Genomic DNA, 22,659 nt, shown 5'->3' with positions numbered 1-22,659 from the left:
ATATGTCGATGACATCATATTAACAGGAAACAGACTCCTTGTTTATCAAGAAAACTAGTTCTGGAATTGTGGTTATGGTGGTATATGTCGATGACATCATATTAACAGGAAGCAGTGCCCAAGATATTTCCGCAACAAAGGATCATCTTCAGAAACATTTTGTTACTAAATATCTTGGTTCCCTTCGATATTTTTTGGGTATTGAGGCTGCAAGAAACAAAGAGGGCTTAGTTTTGTCACAAAGAAAGTATGTGATGGACTTATTAAAAGAGACTGGAATGCTAGGAGCGAAGCTAGCTAACATTCCTATGGATCCCAAAACTCATATGTTCGATGAGAAATCTGAATATGTGGATAGTACCAGTTTTAGATCCTTGGTGGGTAAGTTGTTATATGTGACTGTTACTAGACCTGACATTTCATTAGCTGTGAGTAAAATTAGTCAATTCATGGATAAACCTACCAAAGCTCACTGGGATGCATCTATAATGGTTCTCAGGTACTTAAAGTCATCTCCTGGTAAAGGACTGTTGTTTAAACAAAATCCTTCCTTGGACGTTGTTGCTTACACTGACGCAGATTATGCGGGATCTATCGAAGATAGAAAGTCAACAACTAGATTCTGTGTTTTTATGGGAGGAAATCTTGTTACCTGGAGGAGTAAGAAACAAACTGTTGTAGCCAGGTCGAGTGCTGAATCAGAATACCGAGCTATGGCTCAGACCACATCTGAGATCATGTGGGTAAAATCAGTTTTGACCGAACTTCAGGTGAAAGTATCCCTACCTATGGTGATAGTGTGTGACAATAGGGCTGCTACATATATTGCCAACAACCCAGTTTTTCATGAAAGGACTAAACATATTAAAGTTGACTGTCACTATGTACGTGACTTGATTCAGGCTGGTTATATTTGTACAGATCATGTATCTTCCGAAGATCAAGTTGCTGATGTCTTTACCAAGGCCCTTGCGAGGCCTAGTTTTTCCCATTGTTGTGACAAGCTGAGCATGATCAATATCTATGCTCCAGCTTGAGGGGGAGTGTTGAGATAAAGAGGTTTTATGGTTAAGTTTTTCTAAACTAGAGGTCATTTGAATTTTTATTTTAATGAGGGACTTATGTGTAATTTCTCCTTTTGGCCTCTCTCTATTTAACATAGAGATAAGCCCTAATAATTGTTAACGATTTCTCTTATTGAGCAGCCATCTCTCTCTCTCTCTCTCTCTCTCTGTCCAGTGTTCTCAATCTTGGTTTCAACATATATATATATATATATTTTGTACCAGGTCAGCCAACAAAAGGCTAGGTCTGGAATGAGGTGCCAAGGCCTGGTAGGTCAGCCGAACCGAGTTCGGCTGGGTTGTCAACCAGCCCACAGAGCCGACTAGTAGTCGGCTGGGATTTGAAAATCCCAGCCAAAAACCCTGCACAGGCCGAACCTGTGCAGGTCTGCCGGGGCCTGACAGGCCAACCGAGTATGACTCGGCTGCGGCTGCCAGTCAACCCAGCATAAGCCTGACAAAACTGTATTATATATATATATATATATATATATATATATATTAGAGAAGGAAATCTCACACATAATTGTCTGTACCCGCTCCCATGTGACATAAGTTTGTATGAGCATGTATTAGCAACTTAAACAACATGAACTGGTCAATTCAGCTGTCGTGGTAGGCTGTATTGATAGCAAATCTTAAAAAGATAAGTCATGTGAAGGCATAATCTCACACATAATTGTCTTTCAAATGCTTGGTCATTGAAACTATGATTATTATGGTTGTTGTCAGCATATATTAGCAACTGAAAGAAGGTTTGACTAGCCTAGTAGGCTGAGTTGATAGCAAATCTTAGAGAAGGAAATTCATGTTCATGTTATGAATAGCTACGTATTGCAATGTATTGGGCTGTATTTTTTTTTTTGTATTAGAATATATTGTTGCCACAAGGGCATCCATTAGGTGAGAATTGGGTATATGTTTGTATAACCAGGGGTGTTCTTGTACAGTTGTACTTTGTTTTTTTTTTTATAAATTGCACCCAGCCGACTGGCTGGGGTTCTGCTCTAGCCCAGACCAGAAAAAATCTATCTTTATATATATATATATATTGTCACACCTGCTCAAATACATGCTTCAGCAATGAGTCTTTCAATTGAACATGTAGCTAAGAACATATTCTAAATCAAGCGTGCATGCATGTACAAATTTATATTTAGCCTATGCATTCCACATGCATGTCTGCATATTATACTTAGATGAATATATGCATTCAACATATGCATATTATACTTAGATGAACATATGCATGCCTACATGTACAGATTTATATTTGAAAAGATAAAGAGAATCAAGAACCGATCCATGGAAAGCGATATTTTTATCCAAAGCAAACACTAAATCATGCTTTTATTACCAATGAAAATTCTGTTTTCGCATATACAGAAATTTACTCTTTTGAAAAATGTGGAAAGGGTAAAAAACACACACATGGAAGAGGATCCATGGATCCTCATCCATGTTTTCTATAGTGAACATACAGATTCACTCTTTAGCCATGGATTTCCACCAAAATCTTGCATGAAAATCCAATTGGTATTCGTTTTCTCACTTGATTCAAAAGAGGAGACCCGTACCTTTTCATAAATCAAAAGAAAAAATATGAATTGATGTGAAGAACGTATGTGGTTTTGGAGAAGATGGCTTCTTCTCCTCCTCTTCTTCCTCTCCTTCTCTCTCCTCTTCCTTTCTTTCCCTCTTTTTTTTTTTTTTGTTTAAGTAGACCAAGAGGGAGGTGATGCCCTCCCCCTTCTCCAGCCCCTTCTAGATGGGCTGGAGAAGAGAGTTTCCTCTTTTGAGGATTCTCTCTCTCTCTCTCTCTTTCCAAAAATGTTCCATCTTTTTTAAAAAATGACTTTTTCAAAGTTTCTAAATTTTTAAAAGTCTCTTCTCTAACCCTCCTTAGTTTTCTTAGGTACGTTTAAGGACTCCATTTATAAGTCCTAAACAACCATAAAAACATAAATTCAGAATTAAGTATAATATATTAATTATTTAATATGGAATAAGATAGCGGGTGGCATGAGAAAGGTGGCTAAGGAGGTATTGGGTGAGTCTAAAGGCGGTGCACCGCTAGGTAAGGATACATCATGGTGAAACGAGGATGTCAAATTAGCTAGTAAGGTTAAAAGAGAGCGTTATAGAAATCTAAGTAAGAGTCGTGATAATGAGAATTTGGAAAAGTATATGATAGCAAAGAAGGAAGCTAAAAAAGTAGTTCGAAACACGAGGGATAAGGTATATAAGGAGGTTTATGACAAGTTGGATACCAAAGAGGGCGAGAAGGATATTTATAGGCTTGCAAAGATGAGAGATAGGAAATCGAGAGATCTGGGTATGGTTAGATGTATCAAAGATGAAACGCAAAGGGTTTTAGTCCAAGATGAGGAGATTAAGGAGAGATAGAAAGATTATTTTGATAAGCTATTTAACGGAAGTCATGCTCAGGATCTTGGAGACTTCTTCATTCCTTTTTATGAGATGAATCGTGACTTCATGCGCAAGATTCAAAAGAAAGAAATTGCAGAGGCTTTGAAGAAAATAAAATCAAGAAAGGCAGTTGGCCTAGATGGTATACCTATCGAGGCTTGGAAATACTTGGGTGAGAAAGGTTTAGAATGGTTGACAAATCTTTTTAACAAGATTTGGCAGACAAATAAAATGCCTAATGAGTGGAGGAAGAGTACTTTGGTGCCTCTATATAAGAATAAGGGTGATATACAAGATTGCACAAACTATCGTGGTATAAAACTCATGAGTCATACTATGAAACTTTGGGAGAGGGTGATTGAGTATAGGTTGAGGAAGGTTGTCATGATATCCGGGAATCAATTTGGTTTTATGCTTGGAAGATCAACTATGGAAGCTATACATCTTCTTAGACAACTTATTGAGAGATGTAGAGAGAGGAACAAAGATTTGCATATGGCTTTTATTGATTTGGCGAAGGCATACAATAGAGTACCTAGGGATGTTCTCTGGTAGACAATAATGAAGAAAGGTGTTTCTCTTAAGTACATTAGTATAATTAAAGATATGTACGAAGGAGTAGTAACCAATGTCCGCACTTGTGGATGGGTGACAACTAATTTTCCTATAACGGTTGGGTTACATCAAGGATCAGCATTAAGCCCTTTCCTATTTGCTATAGTGATGGATGAGCTTACGAGATCAATTCAAGAAAATGTGACGTGGTGTATGTTGTTTGCTGATGATATTGTTTTGATTGATGAGTCTAGAGCTGAGATTAATGCTAAGTTAGAATTATGGAGACAGACATTGGAAGAAAGATGTTTTAAGTTGAGTAAGAGTAAGACAGAATATATGGAATGTCGGTTTAGTAAGCAACGAAGTAGTGATGGGAGTGTAGTGAAGCTTGGTGAGCAAGAAATACCGGTGGAGGACTGTTTCAAATATTTGAGATCTATCATTCAAAAGGATGGAGAAATTGATGGAGATGTAAATCATAGGATAAAGGTTGGGTGGATGAAATTGAAAAATGCAACTGGAGTGTTGTGCGATCGTAGAATGCCATTGCGGTTGAAGGGAAATTTTTATAGGACGACAATTAGGCCCGCTTTACTATATGGTACAGAATGTTGGGCTGCCAAGAGACATCATATTAAAAAAATGAGTGTAGCTGAGATGCGTATGCTTCGATGGATGTGTGGAAATACAATAAAAGATAAGATTTGAAACGATGAGATACGTAAAAAGGTAGGCGTTGCATCCATTGAAAATAAGATGAGAGAGAATCGTTTACTGTGGTTTGGACATATTCGGCGAAGGCCTAATGATGCTCCAGTTAGAAGGATGGAGAAATGGAAAAATATATTAGTTAAAAGAGGTTGGGGTAGGCCTAAGAAGACTTGGATGGAAATGATAGGAAAGGATATGAATGCTTTGAACCTCACCGAGGACATGGCATTGGATAGAAATGATTGGAGGAGAAGGATTCATGTGGAAGACCCAAAATGATTTTCTTTGTTGGTTCATATCGCCGACCCCAATTGTTTTGGGATGAAGGCATAGTTGTTGTTGTTGTTTATATTAATTATTTAGTATTAAATAATTAATAATTATTTAAAAGTTTCCAAAAATAGCCAAATTAACTAGGGAGGCTTTTTAACCTTAGTTAACTCCATTTTAAAGCTCCTAAATGAATTTAAAGCTATAAAATTGTTGGGCATGGATTTGGATTTGGATTTGGATTTGGATCTGGATCCAGATCCAAAATCCAATTCCATTTCCAAAAATCCAAATAGATTTTGGACTAGACAAAATCCAGATTAATATAGGTCTTGGATAGAGTCCAGATCCATAATAATTCGGATCAAACCCATTGGATTCAGTCCGATCTAAATCTGGCTCTAATCCGACAAACTGCTCATTTTTTGAAAAAATGTGATTTCTGTGCCAACTGAAACTCGAATTTGGAAAAGAAACATATCGTTGCGCTTGGCGTTCTGAGACGCATCCAACGATATATCACATGAATATAAATTCTGAATTTTGCCCAAAAATAACCCGAATTTCGCTTGAATTTAAAGGTAAAAAATAAAATCCTTTCTTACATTTTAAATGGCTCTTTTAGACCTATCTGATGAGATCTAGGCCAAACCCAGACTCCAAAGCATCGGTTTAATATCAAGGTTCAAACAATTTTTCTTCTATACTTGCCCAAATTTTCGAAAAACCTGAAAATGACTAAGTATGAAGATACGTGATATTACACTTAGAGCTCAAGGTTCTATGAATCCTAGGGTTCTAAGAGTACTGGAATCTTGGAACCCTGTTCCAAAAACCTGATTCCCAATAGGCCCAAATATAGAATTGTGTTTCCCTTGTTCCAAAAAGAGGCATTATGTAGTGATTACTATTTTTTTTAGTTAAGTGATTTGGTAAATTACTAATATGGTTTGTGCTTTCATTTATAATCGTTTTTGTTTTCTCCACCCTTTATCACTTCCTAATCACTTTGTCAATTATTATTAATTCTCAAACAATTTCTTTGTATTGATTCTTTATAGCTTCTTTTGTTGATTGGTCTATTGCATGGGACATTTGGCACTCAAACCAACCTGAGATTGTAATTACATTCTCAAACAAGTGAAATTATACTGTACTTTGATACACTGTGTGGGAAACTCTGGCCTAGAACTTATTTGAGATTGTAAAATTATTGTACAATATAATTTTACATGCTGGTATATCCAATTTTAAGCTTGTGCATCATGCACAAGCACTTAGACCAGCTTGAAAGAGGAACAATAATGCTGTAAACACATTCTCGTAAAAGCGAATGCTGTAAACACCTATTCTTGTAAAAGGGAAAGCTCATATATATATATATATATAATTCTTTCATGTGTTACGGCAGTGTGACTAATTTTTTACATGTTATAAGTTGTAAATGCTTCCCTCCAAACTGGTGCTTTGTTGAACTTGTTCTTCTCAAATTTCTTTTAAAATAGTTTCCCCCCTAACTTTTTGTTTATGAAATTTGTCCTGTAGAGTTTGTGTATTCAAAGCTATAAGAGGCCAAAGATTTTCTATGATCTGCTTCGGGGATGTGCAATGAACGGATCTACAGAAGGTTAGCAACTTGTTGGGATGGCCATTACTTGTTTTATTTGAAGAGTGGCAAGCAAGTATTTGGGCTTCACCTGGTCTAGAAAGATGGATAAATAATGGACTATGTTGGTATTACAGTAATATAATGAAACAGTTGAAATTTTATCCCTGTTTAATAATTCGCCTTGGGGATGTCTTCTAGTTTATGTGATGAGTAGGATGTGTTTGATTCCATAAATGAAGCCATATACAAATAAAGTGGATTCCAAGAAGCCAAGCTTGCTTATTACATATTTGTGGATATCTACTTGGCTTGTCGGAAATTTGATTATGTTCCATGGCCCCGTTTGATTGCAGGTAAAAATTTTGGAAGAGAAACTTGCAGAACGTGTGGAACCCACCATTTTCCAATGATTCTGGCAAGCATGGAAAAATTTTAACCCAACTTTTTTTGTCAGAAAGAGTTAAATACAAGGACATCTGACTTTTTCCTCATAAAAAGTTTATCCTGAATTTTTTTTTCCAATTATTTTTCAAGGTTGCAAACAGGCCCTTAATGGAAATTTTTTTTTGTTGAACGAAAATTATATTCTTTTCTCTTGTTGGCTAGATTATTATGGCCTTAGCATCAATCTACCTAGTGAGAAGTCTTAAGTGCAAGGGTTGAGCTGCTCAATCTGAACTAACAATTGCATGCAATATAGTTCGTTTAGTAGGAAATCTGCTAAACACATTTTTTAGCAGGAAACATGCTTTGGATCACGCCATTTTGACATGAAATCATGGAAATTTTAGTACATTATATATGCCTTTGATTTTTTAATCTCTTGAAAAAACTGCTTGCAAATCATATCCATGCAATATATTTCTTATTAACCAAGCTGTGTAGGTTATTGCGACAATAACTGGTGTGTGGTCTATTAGATGGTATGGTGTTAATGGCAATACCAAATATTACCCCACTTTTATTATTTGTATTGCTGAAATCTAGTGTTTGTTCCTTGCTCCACTCCTACAGCATTGGAAACAGATAAATAAACATTTCTCATAAGCTGACCTGAAGCTTTTCTTGAGCTGATCATCCTATGTCAACCGGTCGGATTCGGATAGAAAAAAGATAAAATCTAATGGGATCCGAGCTAATCGGATTTGGATTTGGATTCAGAGTATGATGGAAAAAAGTTAAAACTGAATCCAGATCCGATTAGCTTAAAACCCGATATTTACACTTAATCAGTTTCAGGTTTTAGTCTGATTCAGGTCAGGTTTCAATGGAAAACTCAACACTGAACCCGAATCTGATTTCTAATCCGTTGCAGATTTGGCTACTGAATCTGACTAATTGGATTTGGATTTAGGTCAAATGTCTGTTTACATCTGACCCATTGACATCCCTACCCCAATGGTTTTACCAACTAGAGGCCTTCCAATGTGCGGTCCGTGATTGGGGAGTTCTCCCTTGGCCTAGCAAAAAACTACACACACAAACATGTTTCTACAGTTTTTCAAGCATCCAGCACCAGACAACACCAAGGATCTGGTTTTCAATCCAATTTTGATAGCATCCAAACACACTGTTGGATGTGCACATCTTCACATATCATGAAGAGAAAAACAATATTTTAACTTGAATTTTCAGAAAATCCTTCTTTTTTGAGATCCATAATCGAGAAAAAAAGGGAATTGGACATTTGGATGTAGATATAAAATTAAATCAAGTCTGGTTGGTCCATTCTCACCCTACTCCTATTTAACCATCTTGATCAACATGTTAGCTCTATTATATTTATTTCTTTTTTCTTTTTAGTAAAACAATTGCCTGATAAAGAAGCTAATTTGGAAAACGAAAGTCGTATCAATTTAACCATATTTTATACTATTTTTCACCCTAAAGATCCATTTCAATCTTTTTGTTAGAAGACCTGACTGTTTTTTTTTTATATTTACACGGAGAAACTGCCCCCAAGATCAGAGACCTAGCCGCACTGGCTCTGTCTGCCGTACTTATGATCACTGTCTTGACAATTTAAAACACTGCGGGCTTACCCCTTGCCCCCTAGGGAGTGGTCACTCTTTGGCTTGTTCAAGGGGGTAATGCCCGTGAGATTTGAACCTACATCGCCTGCCTAGTGGCCTAAGCCCCATCCCACTACGCCAAACCCCTTTGGGGGCAAGACTTGACTACTTAAAATTGCAGAATTAATTTGCCATTATTTTGCTAAGTCACAAAATATCCATGACTAAGGATGCCAATAGATTGGATTTGGGTAAAGATACCCAACCGAATGTGAATATGTTTAATGGAATTCTGCAGAACAAACAACATTTTAATCGGATGTGGACTTGGTATAAGTGTGTTACATCCGAATCTGATTGTATATAAAAGTGTTATCTGATTATCTAATTGGATCTGGATTCAGTGTCACCTTTTCTCATATAAATCTGCATCTAACTCCAACTCCGGATAGGCGAAATCCAATCAAGTTGGCTTCAGTATCCGAACTAAATCTGACCCATTTACATCCCTACCCACTCTCGGGTTTGGATGCAAGCCCAACTGGGTGGAAAGGGGATGGGAAGCATCTAAGCACGTAGCTCATCAGAGATTTGGGAGGAGAGGGGACCTTGGATGCCGTCCATCATCAAGATGAATGGCACCCAAAGGTTGTCAAAAAGGATGGTCCCGACCTAGATGGGTCCCACAAAAAAATTGGATGCAGTCTACTTTCTAGAAGAGTGGCATCAGTGGTTGAAAAAATGGATGGCTGGAATTTGTTCAAAACAAGAAGCTTTTGACGGTTCTTGGGCGCTGTTCATTTTGATGATGGACGGCATCCAAGTACTTAGCTCATCAGAATTTTCGGAGGTAGAAAAGCAGGTTGTCAAAAATAGTATGTAGAATCATCGATAAATCAAATCAGCGCCCGTGGCCTAATGGATAAGGCGTCTGACTTCTAATCAGGCGATTGTGGGTTCGAGTTCCACCGGGCGTGCGTTTGTTGTGTTCTTTATTTTATATACTTGATCTTTTGTTTTTCTTCATTTTTTTCCCTTTCTCTTGTTTGGTTACATATAGTTTGCGCTCACTATTTCTTTATCGATTTGTTCTCATACACGAAGTTTCAAATCCAAGCCAAAGCAAGCAATATTCTTCTCCTTGTGTCTGTTTTTTACATATATTGGTAATTTAATTCGAGACAAGTACTTAAGAAGAATTCATGTATAGTCGCCAAATTTTTTATGATAAGTGCTTTGCTTTCTCAAGAATTGCTCAGATTTGATGTTTATCAAAATCCGTTTGTGAAGTGAATCGGCTTTCTAAAAGATTCAGGGAATCGGCCGATTCTACCTCAAATCGAATGGAGCTGAACGATAGACTTAATTTTTTTTAATTAAAAAAATATTAAAAGTTACAAAAAAATCAGAAATAGGGCAATTTGACCTCGATTCAGCTCGAAAGAGCTGATTCAGCGGCTTCAAGGTTACATCAACTGGCTTTTTCATGGCGCCCCGTAACCCGTTTGACCCTAAAGTTGAATCAATTCTGAGTTGAGTCAGCCGATTCAGGTTGATCCGATTCGATTTTAATAACATTGCTCATATTGTTGCCTGGTTTACTTTTTCGTCACCTAGTAATTAATTTTTGAAAATGTTAATTTTAACCTTTTTTTTAATATTTCTCTCTCTCTCTCTCTCTCTCTTCTCAGATTTCTGGTGATTTTTTCATATTTGGCCGGTGTCAACTTCGTGATACTTCGGGGAAACGATCTTTGTTATATGATTTCGGATTTCGGGTTCCTGCAATATGGGTCGCAAGAGTCATTGGTTGGTGCAATGGTAAATCATTTGGACCATCAATTTAGAAATGTGGGTTCAAAAGCTGAGGGTGGTTACTTGTTGCTAGAAAAGCAAAAGAATAGGACCGACCCACAGATGGAATCAATGGATTGATGTGGTGTTCTGGGTTTCGGGCCAAAGATCCTCTAATCTCGGGTCCTTTTTAATTTTGTATCAAAAGGATTGAGAATCAAATGTTTGCATAATGCATACTTTTGGCATGGGACCCTCCGATTTGAGATATGAAGCATTCAGGTCTTTTGCTGGATCACCTTTTTTTTTTGAAAGGCAAGCTGGGGTTAAGCAGACCCCTACCAGTTAAACAACTATGCAACGTCCCAACACAAGGTGATGTCCACTAGCTGCTCCTACCTGACAAGCGGAGTCCCGGTTGGTTGGATCACCGTATTTTTTTTTTTATGTTTACACGGAGAAATTGCCACCAGGATCAGAGACCCAGAGCCGTACCTGTGTTTTATGGGGCCTGAGGCGGAGGGAAAAAATGGGCCCCCTATTAATAGTATGAGTTCAGGGGCAGTGACTCAGATTTTTTTTTAAAGAATCAAAATAACAATAAAATGGGCCCCTAAAATTTTTTTTTTTTGGGAGCTCGGGCCTTAAAAATGGGCCCCTAAATTTTTTTTTGGGCACAGGGGCCCTGAGGCCCAAGCCTCATTGGCCTCTTTACAGGTCCGGCTCTGCAGAGACTTAGCCGCGTTGGCTTTGCCTGTCGAGCTTGCGTTCGCTGTGCTGACAGCATAAAACTCGGTGGGCTTTACACCTGGCCCCCAAAGAATCGTCATGCATCGGCTTGTGCAAGGGGTGGCACCCATAAGATTCAAACCTAGAGCACCTGCCTAGCGGCCTAAGCCCAAACCCACTACCCCAAACCCTTACTGCTTAGTTTTTGCCATTTCCCAAGCCTTATGGTGTTAGTGGCATTTTTGCTACATCATATTATAATCTTTCTTAACTTCGGTTGGGTTCGCATTATGCTGCTATGTATGCCTTTTCTTGTTATTAATGATATAAAACCTGGCTTCCAGCATACCAACATCAGGGCATTTGGTCTAGTGGTATGATTCTCGCTTAGGGTGCGAGAGGTCCCGAGTTCAATTCTCGGAATGCCCCCATGCTTTTTACCTTTTGGTACGGTCCCGTCCCCATCATGTCATCTGTCCATCTGCTGCCGTCCATTGTTCAGATGAGCGGACGACCACACGATTGGCATTGGACTGGGGGAACTTCACTGATGAACCGAGCAAAGCTTCATACTTGAAAAGAAAAATGCTCAGTTGCTCACGCCTCAACTGATCCCTTTGAGTAAATGCCACTAAAAATATATTTTTAATAAGATATTATTAAAAAAATTAAAACGATTAAAGATATTAAAATAATATCCATACGTGTCTATGTATGTCTGAGTCATAACGTGTCAGATCATATCAACAGGGACACGACCAAAATGCCATATTATTGTAATGCTATGGGGATAAACTCAAATATCAAAATAGACGTGCCTCCACATTATCAAGACCGAAGCCACGTTCGTTGCTTCCATCTTAAGATCGGCGTTGCCCTAAGGTGCAATCACATTGCACGCTTTAGTGTGCCGCTGCACCTGATCTGCCCTCCATCTTCTGTTGAGCCCCACAGCTGATATGGAGGGCGGACCGGTGCAGCGGCACACTCAAAGTGTGCAATGTGATTGCACCTGATCCGCCCTCAAGGCACCACCCATTTGTACTATGCAACTTTAATTAGCTATGTTTGGGAGTCACGTATTGGAGGTGCGTTGGGGTTTGCCTAACACCTTCTGTTGTTTGGGAGCAGAGCGTTGTGGTTTCCTTAACAGCCTATATTGTTTGGGATATCAGGTGTTGCCAAAACACTTCAATGGGGGAGGGGATGGAGGAGGCAACCCCGACATTACGCTTCAATGTCATTCACACAAGGACGTCATTCGCAACTCCATCCCCACTACAACATTTTGGCAACACGACTTACTACCACATTTTGGCAGCACAAGCCAGACAGATATGCTATGACACATTTACACGACTCCCATGCATAGACATTATTTTAATATGTTTAATATTAGTATAATATTTGCTCATAAAAAATTTTTATATATTAAAATATATAAATAAATTTTATTAATTAAAAAATTTAGAAAAACATGCCGTCGTGCAAAGAAATTTAACTCGAGTATGGTGTTGGGGAATGAAAACTTCCCAAACCTACCTAATAAGAAACTTTTATTGGATTTACGGTGTTTTTTCAAAATAATGACCTTACAGATGTAATATATGTGCATATTTTTATAGGAATCAGTTCTTGAAGCATTTGATTCCGGTCCATGGATATATTTTTATAAGATTTAAAAAATTAACTGCCTACAATTTCATAAAATTTTGAAGCTCCATATACCATTTTTCATCCAAAATACATGATGCAAGTGTCGATTTCTAGTAAATCAATCATGCTAAACACATCTGGTCGGCCAGAATTTTGAAAACATACAAAAAATCCGATAAATGTTTCTTATTGGGTAGGTTTGAGATGTTTTCTATTGGATAGGTTTTCATTTGCCTGGTGTGGGGTATACCCGTATCTTTGTGACAAAGATCATCAACATGTCCACAATATCATGACTACAATCACCACAAATCACCATTCATAATCATTATCATTGTTATCTTCTTATTCACATTCACCATCACCAACAACCAATCTTATTTCACCACCAAATATCAAATATCCACAATACTTTGAAATTGCCCTAAAAACATGGGAGGAATAGATAGTGTTGTATGGAGTTCTGAACCAAGCCGAGCTACATAATAGGAACAAATTTTCTGGATGACATTTTTGGGAATCATGACTGGAAAGAAAATCAGTAGTTAAAATATGCTACATTGCTTCAGAAATTATCCTTCATTAAAATTAGGCTCTGTTTGAGAGCCTTGAATTGGAGGTGTGTTGCAGTTTCCCCGGCACTCTCATGCTCTCTGCTGTTTCGGAGCTGTAGTGATGCAAAAACTGCAATAGGAATAGGGATGGCAGTGGACCGGGGGAAAGCGGGGCCACACCCAACCGGGGATGAAGGGTATGAAACGGGGATGGAGGCGGGGACGAAGGTTAAAATCCATCCCCGTCCGGGGGTGGAGGTGGACGTGCACTTTCCCCGCCCCGCCCCGCCCCGCCCCCGCCCCGATCCCCGCGCCAACCCCGCCCCGACCACTTTTCCCCGCAATATCCCCGCCCCACCCTGCCTCATCCCCGTTTGAACCGTGGATGGAGGACATGAAATGGGGATGAAGGCGGGGGTGGAGGATAAAATCCATCCCCGCCAGGGAGGCGGGGCGGGGGTGGAGGATAAAATCTTGGGGTGGGGGCGGGGGTGGAGACCTTGTCCCCTGCCCCGCCCCGCCCACTGCCATCCCTAATTAGGAATGGAGTTGGCAGTCCCAACACCACATTCCATCACCATTCGCAAGAAGATGTATTTGGCAACTCCATCCTCAACACCAGATTTTGGCAACATATGGAAATGGTATTTCCTTCTCAATGCAAGGGTCCAAAATAGAGCCTTTTCTGGAATTCAGGTAAAACTCAGGAAAAAGGAGGCATAGACAGCCAGTATCACAACCACTTTGCCTAGAATGCCAATCATGTTTGCCTTTGTTTAGGAGTCATCATGAAACTGTATACTCCAATATTTAATCTCTTACACGTTTGCTTGGCCCCCAATGTGAATCTGAATGTTACAATTGTGAGATTCTGATTCACACAAGGCCATTTATCCACAAAGCATGTGATTCCGATTCATGCGGGAGACCTCATGAATTGGAATCATATTCACATTTGCATTATTTACACATTTCACAAGGGCAAGCAAACATGCATCATTTACTTACATGGTCTTTCATTCTCCATTCTTAATGCATGAGACGGTTTTAAGCAACAAAACCAAATTTCTAAGAAACATGTATGCGAATAAAGACTGGCAAGAATAAAACAGATTAAAAGTTGACATATATCTCATACTGCTGCAAAAATTATCCTATATACAAATTAACCGTGGATAATTGTCTGGAATTCAAATCAAACTCTTGGAAAAATACATTATCAATTACTAGAAAAGCCACTTTGCCTACAATGCACATCGTTTGTGACTTAACTAGGCAGACTCTTTTCTTACATGGACTTCTATTTTCCAGTCATAATTCATAATTTATACCTGTAAAAATAAACAAAAATAATGTTAAAGCATGTCAACCAATACGCTTAGCCATATAAGTTTTATAGTAACTGAAACAGACAGCTCAGTTGTCATCACCTCAATGGATATTTTGGTAGGAAAAGGGAAATTAGCTCAAGTCCTTCATATAATGAGTTAAAAAGGTTGCCCTCAAGCCTTCAGAATCAGATTTCAAACTCAGCAACTCCTCCATCTTCCTCAGTGTGGAACTTCCATACTGCAGCCATAATTCCCCGAGAGCCTGAACATCTTGGTTTGGTTACCCTACGAACCTGCAGCATTAGACCATCATTACCAATCAAAGTAATGGGATATCAGACTGTGAATTTGATACTTGATCAGATTTTGTGGTTATTTGGTTCCCAGAACTGAAAAGCTGGGTAGTTAAGATGGACAGAATCCTGCAGTGATACAAAAGAACATAATTAAAGATAAGAGAAGTCGATGTTCGAAATACTATGAAAGAGCAAACTAGTATGGTGATGGAAACTATGTCACAGGGATATTACCCGTGTCATGCCCCTTGTACACCATTCCTAATGGGAAATTACATGAATGGTATCTTCCAGTGTCCTTTAGCCATGACCTGTATTCCTGCAACATTTTAGCTATGTCACAGGAAATACTCAAGTTTGCGTCCCTGTCATGTCCCATATGTAGTGTTGATAATGAAAAACTGCACTAACAAGTTGTATCCCATGTCCTTTTGGACATGTCTGTGCGACATAGCATTTTAAGAACATGATAACATGATAAGTTAAAGAATAGGTGCACACTGGATGGTAAGGACATGGGGAGGAGAACATCACAATAGGATCATCAAGAAAAGAAAGTTGAACAAATACAAAGGAGATGTATCTTCTTGTCCAGAAAATTAGGACAAGCCAGGACATTGCCAAATACCTTATCAGGATTACCTAGGCAAGCAGGTTAATCCAAACCATAGTCACAGTTATCGAAGATATTTTCAAAATAAAGTGCTATTATTGCTGTATTTTCAGCGAACGATATGAAAGGTAAAATATCGCAATATTTTGAAAATATTGCCAATTTAATTACATCATGATATTATCACGAGAATATTGTAATATTCTCATGATAATATCGAGATGTTATCAATTATTTTGACTTTTTTTATTTATTTTATACATCTTAAATATGTTCTTTCTCTTTCTTTTACACTTTTTACTTATTTCTTTTATTACATACACTACAAGAAAAATGCTAATTAGCGACGGATATTTGCGACGGATTTTTTCCGTCGCAAAGTTGCGACGGATTAGCAGAAGAAAACTATTTGTCGCTAACATTCGAAATATTTGCAAAAGTAGCGACGGAAATATTTCCCTCGTTAAATTCGTCGCTACTTAGCGATGGATTAGCGACAAAATTTTTCTGTCGCCAAAACACTACAAAAAATACTAATTAGCAAGGGAAAAATTCCGTCGCTAATTTTCGATTTAAACCATCCCGCCTGAGGCACGAAATTTTCCCTCCCTCCGTCCCCCCCCCCCCGTTTGATTTAAACCACCCTTCCTCTGACGACGTGCAGCGGCCCTCCGAGCGTCCTCCTCCTTCCGCTACCTCTCCCCCGCGCCGTCCTCCTCCTCCCGATGGTGCCCCTTGCCGGACTCCACCGCCCGTCCTACCTCTCCCTCGCCTAAGGCCCTCCGAGCGTGACTGGCGTCGGCCCCGGACCGTCCTCCTCCTCCCGCTACCTCTCCCCCGTGCGTCGTCCTCCTCCTCCCGGTGGTGCCCCTCGCCGGTCTCCACCGCTCGTCCTGCCTCTCCCTCGCCTGAGGCCTTCCGAGCGTGATTGGCGTCGGCCCCCGGACTGTCCTCCTCCTCCCACTACCTCTCCTCCGCGCCATCCTCCTCCTCCCGGCGGTGCCCCTCGCCGGTCTCCACCGCTCGTCCTGCCTCTCCCTCGCCTGAGGCCCTCCGTCGTGATTGGCTCGCTGCGGAAGAGCGTCCCGACGCCGGAACCCGCCTGTGCAAAAAAATTTGCTCCCTGTCGGAGAACGCGCTGGCAGAGAGCAATTTTTTTATTTTTTTTTTTAAATTTAACGACGGATTAGCGACGGATATTATCCATCGCTAATTTAAAATAGCGAAGGACTCGCGATGGATCATGTTCGTCGCTAATCCATCGCAAATTAGCGACGACAGTAGCGACGGATAAGTTCTGTCACTACTTAGCATCGAAAAATTCGCGATGAAAGTTATTCATCGCTAATTTGACGCTAATCTATCGCTAAACCATTTAGCATCGAATTAGCGACAGATTTACGTCGTCGCTAATCCACAGGTTTCTTGTAGTGATATGCATTTTATTGTCTAAACATGATGTTTTCTTACTTAATTTTGTTATTTTTACATTTATAATTTTTTAAGCCTCTAGATCTTTTCGAGATTTATCAACCTAACCTATAATATAGCAAGAAATTGCCTCACCAAGATATGGCTGAGACTCGTATTTGTGACTATGATCCAAACCAGTCTAAAAAAACTCACTTGGATACATAAACACACAGTAGCCCTTTTAAGTAGACATATCACCGGTAAATGGAAACCTACAAAATGGGCACGGTGCTAAATGAAACATATGTAAGGCCATGTGGCCATAAGGTGACTGTTGGGTGTCATTCCAACGTCACAATACTCAAATGCAAGAGACGTGTCTCTTGGGGGATGAAGAGATTTCTCCCAAAGGTGTGTCCCAAAAACTTGAACTATTCACAACTATAAATGCAGTGAAAAGGGTATGGTACATAGATGATGAATCATTCAATTAATCATACAAGCATTTATAGAAAGTAACAGTTTCAGTTACTAAAGGCATTCAAACTTGTTAAAGGGTTGAGAGTGTCGACTCCCTGGTGATTTCGAGCATAACAACGACATCTTCACCACCGCTGCAATTCTGCATCCGTGCATAAAGGTCCCAACATTGGTATCTGACCAGGTTCGACAGGTCCCTGACGGTGCCAAAAGCAATTTGTGTATGCGGGCGTGTTGACGCAGAAATTGAACGCTGGTGATGGCAGCGTCTCATCGCTAGAAAAAGGCATATAAAGAAAAATCAAAATTCAAAACAAGAGGTCAGTTTTTATTTTTCTGATTTAGATAAATCGGCGAACCAAGTGTTCCTGATTTGCGTAAAATTGAAAAAAAAAAAAGAGAAGAGGAAGAGGGTTTGGTTCCCTCTTTCCTCTCTCTCTCTCCTTAGAGGCGTTACCGAACGGAAAACGCCTGCAGAGGCATCGACTAAAGCCATTGAAAGAAAAAAAAGGAGGCCCAGAATCGCTCACCCTTTTCGATCGGAGGCCGGATTTGCAGCCAAATTTTTGCCTGCAGTGGTAGACAAAGGTCGTGGAGGCCTTCAGAGGTCATACGGCGACCACCAGTCACTTAGTCTAGTGTGGCATACTGTCGTCGGACTAGTAGCCGGGTGCGGTGTACTGTCGCTGGACCGACGTCAGATTGCCTCCTGTAGCGACAAACAGATAACAAAAAAAAAAAAAACAAACAAAAAGGGAAGAAGAAGAAGGGGAATAGAGTCTTCACCTCGTCGGGGCATCGCCAGATAGGCCGGAGGAGGTGATCGTTCCTTGCCAAACTATCGAGCACTGAAAAACCTGATGCCTCTGTCGCTCCGGTGGGTTCCCCTCTTTCTTAAAACAAAAGAAAAAGTGGAACCCTAAACGAGTTCTCCTTTTGTTTTAATGCATAAGCCTTTTTACATAAAAAATAAAATAAAATAAAATTTTCAACTTAAACCTAAAATTTCTTATAAAATTTGAAAACAGGGTTGGTTTTTCTGAAAAACAAAAAACAGTATACCAACTTTTCTGACATTGCAAAAAGTGATTCTTTTCTTTTCTGTTAAATACAAGAAATTTCATGTATATATAGTTTACTGAATAGTTAAGAAAAGGCTACTGATCTTTTTTAAAATTACAAAAAGAGAGTTAAATCTTTCTGTTTAACTGAAAAAAAAATCTTTTTGAGGTTTATGTTTTCGTTTTTGCTTAAAAAGGCTTCTGCCTTTTTAGAAATTGTAAAAAAGTGGTTTATCTTTTCTGATAAACTCAAAAATTTCATAAAGTATTCTGCTTTATTATAGAAACAGGTTTTTGTGATTTTTGTTTACATAGAACCTCTCATATTACTTTCTAAAATTGCAGAAAAGTGGTTCTGAGTTTTTGAAAATCACTTGCTACTTATTTTTGTCAAATAGTGCTTAAATTTAGCAATTTTCGATAATTTCTTGCGTACTTAAAGACCATATTGCATGCTAAACTAGTTTAGAAGGATTAAAACTAGTTACATTTATAAATATTAGTTGAAATAAGCTTTATTAATTTCAATATTTGTTTATAATTAGGAATATGGCAAATCAAAAAAATCATGACTAAGTTATCCAAAATCAAAAAACTCAGTGGGACGAATTTTGGAGTGTGGAGAAGGAAGATGGAATATCTATTAACACATGACAAGACCCTATACGTATTGAACAATGTAAAATCTTCACTAACTGATAAATCAAGTGAAGAAGAGAAGAAAGATCATAATAAGTTTATCGAAAATGATCAACTTGCTTGAGCAACTATTCTAACATTTATGCAAGATGACCTCATCCGAGTGTTTAATGATATGACTTCAGAAACCCACATTCAACTTCTTCTTGAGCAATACAACTCATGCAGGATAAAAGAGTCAGACAACGTGGTCGATCATGTGAATCGAATACTGGTAATAGCTAAGGACTTAGTCATAGCTGAAAATGATATTCCCGAGCGCATGCAAATCTCCACCATACTAAATAGCCTTCCTCCAACTTGGAAGATGGTGTCAATTGCCATGATATTAAATTAGAAAAGTCTTACTTTAACTGAGTTCCCTCTGCAATTAGCCCTTGAGCAAGAGCACATGTCAAAAGACAATAAGGGAGAAGTTATGAATATCCAAGAATCCTTCCCAGCAACCGCTCACAAGTTCAAGCCTAAAGGCACATTTTTCAAGAAATTTAAGAAGAATAAATTCAACAAGAAGCGTCCAGTGTAAACAAAAAGCTCCAAGACTGCAACCAGGAGAGCATGTTTCTCTTATGAAAAAGTTGGGCATTTCAAGAATAATTGCCCAAATAGAACAAAGAAAGAATCCAGGAAAGCAAATAAATGGAGAACGAGAATTAGTATGCACTATGTCTCAATCATTGATCGCAAATAGTGATCTCCCAAGGTGGTGGATTGATTCAGGGGCGACGCCACATGTGTCTAAGACAAAGGAAGGACTTATAGAGATGAAAGAATCGAAGCATGTATATCATAAGGTGTATATAGGAAATAACACCTATAGTGGTGTGGTCGGGATAAGGACCTACAAGCTTCAAGTAAAAGGAACCAGTCTCCTACTAATAAATGTACTTTATGTACTTTCCATGAGAAGGAATCTTTTAGCAGTGAGACATTTTGCTAAAAAGGGATTCAAAATCTGCTTCCGGGATGACAAGGTCACTATTGGAAAAGAAGAAAAAGTGAAACTCAGGGGTCACTATGATACTGACCATGGTCTCTTTTGTCTTAATGTAACTCCTTCTATAAATAATACAATAAATATTTCTGGTTATATTGATTGTACATTTAATGTCGATGCATATTTATAGCATTTAAGATTAGGACATGTAAATGTCAATAAAATAAAAAGAATAATTCGTATGGGATTATTACCTTCTCTTAAAAATGTGAACCATGCATATTAGGTAAAATGACTAGAAAACCTTTTCCTAAGGGTAGTAGGTCACGTAGTCACTAGTTTTAGTATACACAGATATTTATTGACCTTTAACAGTAGAAATACATGAAAGAAAATCATATTTCATCACATTTATAGATGACTACTCAAGGTATGGCTACATGTACCTAATCTCTAAAAAATCTAAAGCTCTAAAAAATTTTAAGGTATATAAACATGAAGTTGAAGGATTACTAGGAAGAAAAATTCAAGTTATTAGATCTGATAGAGGAGGTGAATATAATTGTTATGAGTTTAAAACCTTTTGCATTAATAATAATATAACTCTTCATACAACTATTCTTTATACACCATAACAGAATGGTGTAACAGAACAAAGGAATAGAACCTTAATGGATATGACAAGGTCTATGTTGGCATATGCAAATCTTTCCAAAAATTTTTGGCAAGAAGCAATTTGTACTGCCATGTATATCCTAAACAAGGTTCCTTCTAAGGTTGTAGAGCTTACACCCCATGAATTATGGATTGGTAGAAAGCCAGACTTGAGTCATTTGCGAAAGTGGAGATCACTTGCTCATGTGTTGATTCTTAGTCAAATAAGAGACAAGTTAGATAGCAAAATTATCAAATGTATCTTCATGAGATACTCAAAAGGATCAAAGGGATACTAACTATATAATCGTGGAAAAAAATTTATAGAGAGTAGAATGGTAGAATTCCTAGAAACTCAAGAAAGCAATTTTGATCCTGAATATGATAGTGTCTTTCTTGATATCATAAATGATCTTGGAGTACCAAGTCAAAAGTTAGAGCATAATAATCCAGTTGTGAATAATAAGCAAAATTCACAACCAGTAATTGGACAGAAAAGAACAAGAACTCTTTCATCCTATTTGAATGATTATTATACATTCTTGAGTAATGAATTATGCTATTTCATAGACTTGTATAAAACTCTTGACAACATGAATTTTGAAGATGCAGTTGCTTCTAATGAGTATGGACTATAAAAGAAAGCAATGAAAGATGAGTTGAACTCCATAGAAAAGAATAAAGTTTGGGAACTAGCTACTTTGCCTAGTGAATATAGGGTAATTGGTAGTAAGTGTGTTCTCAAGAAAAAACTCAAAGCAGATGAATCTATTAATATATTCAAGGCAAGATTAGTAGCAAAAGGTTATTCTCAACGAGAAGGGATTAATTATGAAGAAACTTACTCTCCTGTAGCCAAACTGGCATCTATTTGTATTATTTTGGCATTGGTAGCTTATTTTGATCTTTACCAATATCAAATGGATATGAAAACAGTCTTCTTAAATGGTGAATTAAATGAAATTATTTTCATACAGCAACCAGAAGGTTTTGAAATTAAGGGTTAAGAGGATAAGGTATACAAGTTAAATAAATCCTTGTATGGACTTAAGCAATCATCAAGACAGTGGTATTTGACTTTTCATAATGCTATAACCAAATTGGGTTATGAGGCAAATAGTTTGGACCACTGTGTATATGCCAAGAATAGTGGGAGTAAGTTTACTGTATTATCTCTCTATGTTGATGATATATTAATTGCAGAAAATGATATAGACATGATAAATATGACTAAAGCATGGTTAAGTTCTCGATTTGAAATGAAGGATATGGGTAAAGCTTCATATATCCGTAAAATTAAGATAAAGAGAGATAGAAAATTGAAATTACTGTCTAAGTCAAGAAAAATATCTTGACCACATTCTAAAAACAATTAGAATAGAAAGTACCAAGGCAAAGGGTACTCCTCTAGTAAAAGGCCAAAAGCTAAGTAAGAATGATTGTCCAAAAGATGGACAAGAAAAGTTGAATGTTCCCTATACTCAGGCAATTGGAAGTCTGATGTATGTACAAATATTTCATGCCATTGCATTATCAAAACATGATTAGAGTCTTCTACCTGCCACCACAGAATCAAATATTTTCTTTCACTTTTCTAAATAATATAATCATTTATGTTTCATTCTCAGAAATTCAAATACATACATGTGATTATTTACTTATCCTCACTCATATGTGTTCTGCACAGGTTTTCTCAATATTTGCTTTTAAGCAATGAACTTTTCTCTTTTACGCTCTTTTTTTTCACACATTTTTTTCTATTCTTTTTATGAGCACTATACCAAATTT

The 22,659-nt window shown here is 38.1% G+C and overlaps 1 protein-coding gene and 2 non-coding genes across 3 annotated transcripts in view; all 3 read left to right on the top strand.

The window, feature by feature from the left end:
- Positions 1–6,910, top strand: part of LOC149848770 (fatty acid amide hydrolase-like) — a 47,972-nt gene extending 41,062 nt beyond the window's left edge. Inside the window, exon 5 of the mRNA XM_089997356.1 lies at positions 6,579–6,910. Within this exon, the coding sequence (XP_089853482.1) occupies positions 6,579–6,665 (87 nt within the window). The 3' untranslated portion in view covers positions 6,666–6,910. The remainder of the gene's footprint in view (positions 1–6,578) is intronic.
- Positions 6,911–9,558: 2,648 nt separating this feature from the next.
- TRNAR-UCU (transfer RNA arginine (anticodon UCU)) lies at positions 9,559–9,631 on the top strand. Its single transcript has one exon. It is a non-coding gene; the product is annotated as a tRNA-Arg (tRNA).
- Positions 9,632–11,534: 1,903 nt separating this feature from the next.
- Positions 11,535–11,606, top strand: TRNAP-AGG (transfer RNA proline (anticodon AGG)). The gene has a single exon. It is a non-coding gene; the product is annotated as a tRNA-Pro (tRNA).
- The last annotated feature ends 11,053 nt before the right edge of the window (positions 11,607–22,659 follow it).

This window comes from Nuphar pumila, chromosome 1 (assembly GCF_984573655.1).
Source record: "Nuphar pumila chromosome 1, dmNupPumi1.hap1.1, whole genome shotgun sequence".
Taxonomy (NCBI): Eukaryota; Viridiplantae; Streptophyta; class Magnoliopsida; order Nymphaeales; family Nymphaeaceae; genus Nuphar; species Nuphar pumila.
Note: the sequence above shows the minus strand (reverse complement) of the source record. Positions and strands in the feature narration are given on the sequence as shown.